The sequence below is a fragment of the Vipera berus genome, assembly GCF_964194415.1.
Source record: "Vipera berus genome assembly, chromosome: 1".
Classification (NCBI taxonomy): domain Eukaryota; kingdom Metazoa; phylum Chordata; class Lepidosauria; order Squamata; family Viperidae; genus Vipera; species Vipera berus.
In genome coordinates, this window is record NC_138202.1 from 16,339,164 (window position 1) to 16,348,720 (window position 9,557).

General features: G+C 43.2%; 1 protein-coding gene across 2 annotated transcripts; it reads right to left on the reverse strand.

Moving 5' to 3' along the window:
* Nucleotides 1-459: 459 nt before the first annotated feature.
* Nucleotides 460-8,325, reverse strand: LOC308679531 (E3 ubiquitin-protein ligase TRAIP-like). 2 transcript variants are annotated; one of them, XM_081346748.1, is made up of 4 exons: nt 5,620-7,792; nt 2,323-2,437; nt 1,773-2,034; nt 460-541 (listed from the first exon to the last, which is right to left on the reverse strand). In XM_081346748.1, exon 1 carries the CDS (start codon nt 7,005-7,007, stop codon nt 5,637-5,639), a length of 1,371 nt encoding a protein of 456 aa, XP_081202874.1. In that variant the 5' UTR covers nt 7,008-7,792; the 3' UTR covers nt 460-541; nt 1,773-2,034; nt 2,323-2,437; nt 5,620-5,636. The 2 variants fall into 2 exon arrangements, with proteins under 2 accessions (XP_081202874.1, XP_081202873.1); XM_081346747.1 differs by lacking the exon at nt 1,773-2,034 and adding an exon at nt 8,077-8,325 and having other exon boundaries at nt 462-541; nt 5,620-7,072.
* Between the last annotated feature and the right edge of the window lie 1,232 nt (nt 8,326-9,557).

Genomic DNA, 9,557 nt, shown 5'->3' on the forward strand with positions numbered 1-9,557 from the left:
TGCTTAAACTTAGTAACTCTAGGAGTAAAGAGGGAAAGAGAGGGCTATAAAACTTGCCTATGAAAGCAACCCCATTGTCAGTCATGTGACCCCGAATTAATGGGGACAATTTAAATAAACATGATGCTGTTTGTTTGGGTCCTGACCTACGTCCTCCTTCCTGCAAATTTTAAAATTGACAGCACAAGAATTTTAAAAAACAACATAGAAGGAAAAGAACTTCGATTAAGTATGGATAGGAACTGGAATGTCTTTGGAAGAACTATGAGTTATAAAATAGTGATCAACAATGATGAGCCTTTGTCCACATGACAGAAGTACCCAACTTGACAGCATTTCACTACTAACATAAAATGATGAAGAAAGGATCACGTTAATCCTTTGACAACTGACTGCCTACCTGTAAAGCCACCTACAGAATTTGAGTTACTTTTCTGAGAGCCAATTTGAAGCCTACTTACCTACAAACAAGCAGGTGGCTATCCGAGTAGGGCCTCCTCAGTCGTGGCACCGTTCCCAAAGAAGGGGGAGTTCCTGTCGCCTGCATTTAGAAAGGTAGCAAATCAGGCAAGGCTTTATTACCTTAAAATTATTCTGTTCCTACCCTTAGTTGTTAAGCAGTCATATCCAATTTTATGACATTTTTTTTACAATTACTGCAATTGTTAAGTGAATTAACTTGGTCATTAAGCAAATTTAGTTTTCCCCATTGACTTTGCTGGCCAGAAGCCTAGTGGGAAAGTTACAAATGGTGATCTCATAAGCTGGGGATGTTGCAACCACTGTAAATACGTGCCAGTTGTCAAGCACCCAGATTTTGATCATACGACTGTGGGGATCCTGCGACAGTCATAAGTGTGCGGACTACTCTTAAGTCACTTTTTTCCAGTGCGGTTTTAACTTTGAATGGTTCTAAGTTGAGGTCTGTTTGTATGTGGCACACTACAAACCAAGGGCATCATCGTTACTCTGACTGCCACTTATATGCTTCAGCCAGAGCACAGCATTTAAAGTTGCTAACAGATAACTTATTAGGACCCCATCAATAATCTTATTTCATCCAAGGTACAAATACATGAACAGTGAAAAAAGACTGCCACCTCTATAGAGAACTTCCTATCTGGATCAGATTGGGGTTAATTGCCAAGAGGATGATCTTACCAGACTATGTGAATATTTTTCATATTTCAACATGCTGCATTGTTTTCCCTTATTTGATTTGATATGGTATTATATAGACTAATCAATAAATCATAAACTAAACTACTAAGAAGAAGAATTTCTTAGTAATTCTCTGTAGAGACAAGAAAAGAAAAACTTATTTATTTGAACAATCTGGCCTGGTCTGATGGGTTTGGGGTTGGATTTAGTTTTAACACACTTTTAGTATTGTATTATATTGGGCATAATTATTTAATTCTTTTTAACTCTTTAACTTTTGTATTTACATTTTGCTATTTATTGCCCTGTACACCGCCCTGAGTCCTTCGGGAGAAGGGCGGTATAAAAATTTAATAAATAAATAAATAATAAATAAATAAAGAAGACAAGGCAATTTACCTTTGTCTTGAGAACCTAAGGGTCTGGATTCACCAGGGGCTTTCCAGAGAAGCTCAAGAAGTAAACATTCTCTGAATGGACACATTACCTATCCCGCTCTCATCACACCACCTTCAGTACAGTAACATCACATTAATCAAAAGCAATAATGTATTTTCACAAGGGCTACCAACCGAGAAGCAGTCCCTGAACATTTTCAGAGGCCTTCTTACCGTTATCTAGACTAGTGTTTCTCAACCATGGCAATTTAAATGCTGGGGGGGGGAAATTCTGGGAGTTGAAGTCCACGAGTCTTCAGCTTGCCAAGTTTGGAGATCCCCTAAGCAACAACGTCTATGGAGATTCTCAGTCATCCAGGTCAGGGTTGTTCAGAGGTGTTTTTTTCCAAAGGGCAACTGGACTTTGTTTTTTTCTGGAAGACGTTTCGCTTCTCATCCAAGAAGCTTCTTCAGGTCTGGCTCAGAAGCGAAACGTCTTCCAGAAAAAAACAAAGAAAGTTCAGCTGCCGTTTGAAAAAAAAAGCACCTTTGGGGCTCAGCAACGATCTATTAATTCCTGGGACTTTAAGGAGGCCGAGCAGAGAGAGAACTGGTGGGCTTCGGCGGGGCTGCCTTTCGAAGCGCAGGTTCACCGCATCCCGCAGAAGGCGGAGCGGAGCCGGGAGCCTGAGTGGCCGCTTTCCGCTCGCGTGCGGCGCCGAGTCGCTGCCTTCCTCCGCTTTAATACCTCCCTCCGCCCCCGTCCCATCCCCAACACCCGTACTTGCTCTTCCTTGAAACCGAAGTCCTTGCGGTTGGTGCTAAGGAGTCAAACGAAAAGCTTAAGCAGCAGGGGAGGCGATTCGCAGCGATATCTTCCGGGTCGCGTCCGTTTTTCCCTGCCGGAAGGAATGGCAAAGGCCGTTTAGCTTGTAGATGCGACGCTGAGAGAGAGGAGAGAAGGAGCGGTAGCAGCCTCACCCTCTGTCCTAGGGCGACTGCTGCCATCTAGTGATAATTCCTATTTTAGCAGCCTAAATCGGGTCGCCCAAACAGCCGGCTGATGTCAAGAAGTTTATTTGAATAGCCACGCCTTTTTGTAGGCGCGTTTAACCTATGGTGTGTCTTCGCTGTCGTCACGCCCTTCCGTCTAGAACAGGGGTAGGCAACCTCGGCTCTTTTATGACTCGTGGACTTCAACTCCCAGAATTCCTGAGTCAGCGCTGACTCAGGAATTCTGGGAGTTGAAGTCTACGAGTCATAAATAATAATAAACCTTTATTGTCAAAGTACAACATGTGTACATTGAGATTCGCTGAGCCTTCCCCCCCCTGCTCTCTCCCCCCAACACACAGTGACAACAAACCCTCCATCCCACCACACCATGTGAACCAACTACACCACACATCGGCCTCCCGAGTCAATTCTGCATAAGATTATGTCCCATTTAAAAGCCTAACAGCCCATGGATAAAAGCTATTTTTCAGCTTGTTGGTACGGTTGGCTATATTCCTATATCTCCTACTGGATGGTAGGAGAGTAAAGAGATACCGTCCAGGGTGTGAGTCATCCCCGAGAATCTTCCTCACTCTTCCAAGGCAACGAGCCCTGGCGATGTCATCCAGTGGTGTCAGGGAACAGCCCACAATGTCTTGTGCTGTGCTCACTACCCTCTGTAATACTTTCCTATCCGCGGCTGTCAGAGCCGAGGTTGCCTACCCCTGGTCTAGAAAATAGCAAAATGGGGAGGTGTTCCCCAGAATTCTTTGCGTGGGAATGTAGTTGTTTTATCACCGCTCTCTATAGAGATATAGATCCTAGTAATTGCAATAGGATAAAATAAATGTTGTATTTGTAAGAATTTAAGGCTTTCCTATTAATCAGTTATTAACGTTCAATCAACACAAAATTCAAATTGTATGTGTTATGTATTGAGAACTAATGGGTTGTGAAACTAAGTATCTAAAACTGTTTCGGAGGGAAACTTAAATATTCAAGTTTGGGCGGGAGCGAGCTAACGCCCCAGTGGCGGAATGTATAAATTATAGGCACTTGCCGGTTTTTCAGTTCTGAGTTAATAAACTGTGTTGTACCACACCGGTCTGGTCATTGCCTCTGAACCCCACTACACAATAGTGGCCATGAAGGTGGGATGCTGCTGGTAGAGAGCTGATCCGAGCTAAGAGACTAAATCACTGGGTTGCAGAGCCTGGTGGGACCATGTCCCTGGCCGGCCTGCCAGTAAGACGCACTGGAGGTACAGATATCCTGAGGGATCTGTCCCCAGGATCAAAGGCAACACAGCTCCTTACCGCAGCAGTAAGGCAGTAACCAGGACCTCACAGAACTCCCGGAATGGCAAAGCTCAAAAGGCTCAACGAGTTTGACATAACCCATCCGGAGCAGTGGAGTTCTTATGTCTCCCGAGTAGACACCTACCTATGGGCGAACCAGATCAGAGACGATAGCTTAAAGGCAGCGACCCTACTCTGTGTGTGTGGGCAAGCTACGTTCGACATCACAGAGAAAACCTGGTGGCCCCGGCAAGCGTAGAGTCAGTGACATACGCAGACCTCAAGAGGAGGCTGAATGAACATTTTGAGTCAAAGCTCTCAATAATCGCTTGGTGCCATGCTTTCGAGCGACGAGAACAGAGTCCTGGAGAATCGGCAGCTGAGTTCGTGGCCGCACTTCGACAAGTGTCACACCACTGCGAGTTTCCAGATCTGGAAGACCACCTCAGAGACAGACTGCCACCTCTGTAGCTAAAGTCTTTCAACTAAGAACTTCCTATCTAGATCAGATTGGGGTTAATTGCCAAGAGGATGATCTGACCTGATTATGTGAATATTTTTCGTATTTCAACATGCTGTATTGTTTTCCCTTATTTGATTTGATATGGTATTATATACTAATCAATAAACCATAAACTGAAGTACTAAGAGGCAATTTATCTTTGTCTTGAGAACCTAAGAGTCTGGATTCACCAGAGGCTTTCTGGAGAAGTTCAAGAAGTAAACATTCTCTTAATAGAGAAATGTTTTTTTTACTCTTCATTAATTTATTGAAAGCTCAGGTACATCAAGGCTATAGTTTGACATGTGGTTTAATTTTGGACTAATGTAGACACATTTTTTCCCCACAGAATATAAAGTTTGAATTCACTCTTAATTAAAAGATGCCTCCTACCAATACAATATCAAAGAAAACTGAACATTTGCCTCAGACCAGCAATATCTCTATCTGGAAAAAAAGTTTGTAGATTCAAAGGGATTTGCTCCAAATTTTAAAGCAATAAGCAGCATTAATTACAAATAATCTAGCCCTTTGTTATATGGAGCAAAATATATCTGAATGTTCTTGTTCAAATTTACTCTGGAATTATTCTGTTCCTTAGTCTGAATAAAGGCAAAAGAAAACATTGTGGTATAAGTAGCACCTTCTTTTACAGTCAGTTTCATAAGGAAACAAAAAACAAGAGGCCCAAATAGTGAAAACAAGTATCTTCAAAGACATCCCTGTATAATTTATATAGTTCCTAACAGTGAAGCACTTTGAATTTGATCTCCAAATGTGCTTTGGAGAGCCCTGGAGAGCAAATGTAACTCCATTTGTAACACCTTAAAGCAGTTCCATCTTTTCCTTGGATTGTGCAACTGATGAACAGGCCCAGGAAATAGTCACAGCTGCTGTAAATTATTTAAACAGATGTTACATTCGCCCTCCAAAACCCTTTTGAAAATTAAGGAATTAAGACTATGAAGCACATTGGATTATGTGTTAGAACACAGGCAGTGAAACAGAAATATGGATCAGAAAAAAAAATACTCCTCTAAGCCTATTGCTCTTTCCTCCAATCCTTCATATCTATAGGCAAAAGATATAAATGAAGTTCTTTTCTTGAATATTTCTTTCTTCAATTTCATCCTGTCCAAAGATTGGCAACATAATAAATAATACATCAGCATAATAAATCTGCTGATGACTAAAGAGCAATAGGGAGACCAGCAGTCTTCACTTGCACTTGTGCTGACACATCTACAGTAGCGAATGTAGAAGATGATCCAGGATCAGTGCTTACTCTGAGGAGATCCATATTTACTTAAGGAAGTTGTCTAGTTTAGTCTGGTTGATGCCAGAAGCAGAAGATATTATTCCGGTTTGCTTCGAAACAGTTCTTTTCTTGCTTCTCATAGTCAGGGGCCGAATCTCTGTTGGAAAAGTAGGCTGAATGAACTTGGTTCTGCCTCCTAAGCCATCGTAGCCCATTCTTACAATCCCTGTATTTTTCTGGGGTATGCTTTTTAGAAGAGTTTTCTTAGTCAGGACTGACTTTCTTATAAAAGAAGGTAAAAGATCTTCATCGTCTGTGTCAGTAGAGCAGTTCTCCATTGTTCCTTTCAGAACTCTTGATAAATTGGCCACGGATGCCGCCGGGTTTTTATCTAGCTTGATTTTTTTGGCAGGAGCAGCAGCTGCCTTGTGAGGCCTTGGAGTCTCTACATCAAAGGTAGCATTAAGGTCAATCTCATCATTGTGAACAGGTTGATGAAACTTTGGATTCAGAAACTGTGCAGGAGCAGGGCTTTCAGAGACAAGCCGGCTAAGCGCTTCACTGGTTAGTGATGGCGCTTTTATGGTATCTTGTAGGACTCCTATCTTTTTCTTCAAACTTGTAATCTCCTTATCTGCATTTCTCAGATCTGTCTGCGTATTTTTCAACTCTTCGGTTGTTTTCTCCAACTCTAGAACAATTTTCTGGAGCTTATGATTAGCAGAAAACAACTCCTTTCTCAGTTTTTCGACTGTATCATTTGATGCTTTCTGGGACTCCTTCAGACTTTCGTACTCCTTTTTCAGTGAGATGCAATAGACTGCAAGCTGTTCCACTGCTGCTTGCCCTGCTCCCATTTCACGGATCATCTCTTCTACTTGGGAACGCTGACCCTGTAACAGTGTCTCAATTCTCTCCATAGATTTCACCTTCCTTCGTAATTTTTTAGTTTCTTCCTTTGCATTCTTTGTTTCTTCTTGTTCCTGTTCTAAATATCTCATTTGTTTCTTGAGTGTAGAACACAGCATCTCCACGTCAGAAACAGTTTTCTGGAGCGATTCTATAGTGGCATTACGTAGATCCAGTGTCTCTCTCAATGAATTTACAATACATTGACAATCTCGTTTTTCTTTCTCTTTCATGGATAGCTGAGCTTTCACCCTATCTAGTTCATTCTGTAGACTCTCTGCATCCAGTTCTGACTGCTCCTCTAGGGCAACATCAAAAAACAATTTGTTGATTATATGTCTTTTTCCAACGTGGATTCTGCACTGTGGACAGGTCCGACTTGGTGCAGTATCAAACCACTGGATGAGGCACAAATGGTGGAAAGTATGTCCACAGTGAATAGCTGCAACATCAGTCTTATTGTCAAAGAAATCAGAACAGATGGTACAATGGGCACGGATAGGCATGATGGTGTTAGGTTGCAAAAATCAAATTTGGCTCCTTTCACCTTCTTCCGGCTGGGGACAGAAATCTGAATGGAGAAATGTTGACGCATTACCTATCCCGCTTTCATCACACCACCTTCAGTACAGTAACATCACATTAATCAAAAGCAATAATCTATTTTCACAAGGGCTACCAACAGAGAAGCAGCCCCTGAACATTTTCAGAGGCCTTCTTACCGTTATCTAGACTAGTGTTTCTCAACCATGGCAATCTTCCGGCGCGATCTTAAAACCCACCTTTTTGAACAAGCTGGCCTGGCCTGATGGGATGGGGTTGGGTTTTATAAATTGGTCTTAACTTTTAATCTGTACTAATTTATTACGGGCATTGCTGTTTAATTACTTTTTAATAATTTTTAATTTTTGTATCTTGTTTTTATTATGTATTGCCCTGTTCACCGCCCTGAGTCCTTCGGGAGAAGGGCGGTATACAAATTAATTAATTAATTAATTAATTAATTAAATAAATAAATAAATAAATAATAAATAATAAATAAATTTAAATGCTGGTGGGAGAATTCTGGGAGTTGCAGTCTACAGTCTTCAACTTGTCAAGTTTGGAGACCTCTGAACTAGACTAAGCGACAACGTCTATGGAGATTCTCAGTCATCCAGGTCAGGGTTGTTCAGAGGTGCTTTTTTTTCAAAGGGCAACTGGACTTTGTTTTTTTCTGGAAGACGTTTCGCTTCTCATCCAAGAAGCTTCTTCAGGTCTGGCTCAGAAGCGAAACGTCTTCCAGAAAAAAACAAAGAAAGTTCAGCTGCCGTTTGGAAAAAAAAAAGCACCTTTGGGGCTCAGCAACGATCTATTAATTCCTGGGACTTTAAGGAGGCCGAGCAGAGAGAGAACTGGTGGGCTTCGGCGGGGCTGCCTTTCGAAGCGCAGGTTCACCGCATCCCGCAGAAGGCGGAGCGGAGCCGGGAGCCTGAGTGGCCGCTTTCCGCTTTCCGCTCGCGTGCGGCGCCGAGTCGCTGCCTTCCTCCGCTTTAATACCTCCCTCCGCCCCCGTCCCATCCCCAACACCCGTACTTGCTCTTCCTTGAAACCGAAGTCCTTGCGGTTGGTGCTAAGGAGTCAAACGAAAAGCTTAAGCAGCAGGGGAGGCGATTCGCAGCGATATCTTCCGGGTCGCGTCCGTTTTCCCTGCCGGAAGGAATGGCAAAGGTCGTTTAGCTTGTAGATGCGACGCTGAGAGAGAGGAGAGAAGGAGCGGTAGCAGCCTCACCCTCTGTCCTAGGGCGACTGCTGCCATCTAGTGATAATTCCTATTTTAGCAGCCTAAATCGGGTGGCCCAAACAGAGCCGGCTCCGCCGGCTGACGTCAAGAAGTTTATTTGAATAGCCACGCCTTCTTGTAGGCGCGTTTAACCTATGGTGTGTCTTCGCTGTCGTCACGCCCTTCTGTCTAGAAAATAGCGAAATGGGGAGGCGTTCCCCAGAATTCTTTGCATGGGAATCTAGTTGTTTATCACCACTCTCTCTAGAGATATAGATCCTAGTAATTGCAATAGGATAAAATAAATGTATTTGTAAGAATTTAAGGCTTTCTTATTAATCAAAAGTTATTAACGTTCAATCAACACAAACTTTGTAGTGTGTTTGTTATGTATTGAGAACTAATTGGTAGTGAAACTAAAATATTCAAGGCAATGACCCTACTCTGTTTGTGCCGGCAAGCTATGTTCGGGGAAACGTAGAGTCAATGACATACACAGACCTCAAAAGGAGGTTGAATGAACATTTTGAGTGGAAGCTCTGAATAATTGCTTGGCGCCATGCTTTCGAGTTATGGCAGACTTGTTTATGGCTTGCAAAATAGAGAGCTACAGTAATACCTATTCGCCATGGAAAAACTGACTTTCCAAGACACTTTGAAGGAGGTCCTGGAGGAGCAATGAAGGTTCCCCGGCCACCAAAACCACACACCAGCCCCGCGGTGATCCACTAGCAGTGATCCACTATGAGACCGCAGATGAACTAGGGGAGACCAATGGAGAGAGCCACCCAGACGGCAATGCTCAACTGCGCTAGCTGCAGGGGACAGCATAAAAGGGCAGAGTGCAGATTTCACACAGCTGTTTGCTGTGCTTGTGAAAAGCAAGGGCACATCGCCAAAGTCTGTAGAGGTCGCCAACTAGAAACATGAACTGCGGCGCCACAGCAGAAAGGTAAATGGGTCCCTGGGCAGAACAGGGTTGGCTACTGCTTAGGGAGAAGTATCCAATGAATGGGAGCCCAACGCCCCTCAAGGAGAAGTTAAAACTCCAAATTAGAATTCAAGGGGTCCCTTGCTCCATGGAGCTAGACACTGGGTCAGCCCTATCAATCATCTCATACAAGACTTTTGATTATATTTGCGGACAAGTCAAAAGGCGAGTTCCACTCAAGCCATCAAGCCTTATACTAACGGACTTCCAGAACTGCCGTGTTACTGTAAGGGGGGAAGCCACCATTAGAGTTAAGGTCAAGGAGTTTGAGGGTCCCCTCAGCATTGTGGTCGCAGATGGACA

Excerpts from the sequence above, each read along its gene's own strand:
- LOC308679531 (XM_081346748.1), bottom strand. The coding sequence starts at position 7,007 with ATGCCTATCCGTGCCCATTGTACCATCTGTTCTGATTTCTTTGACAAT.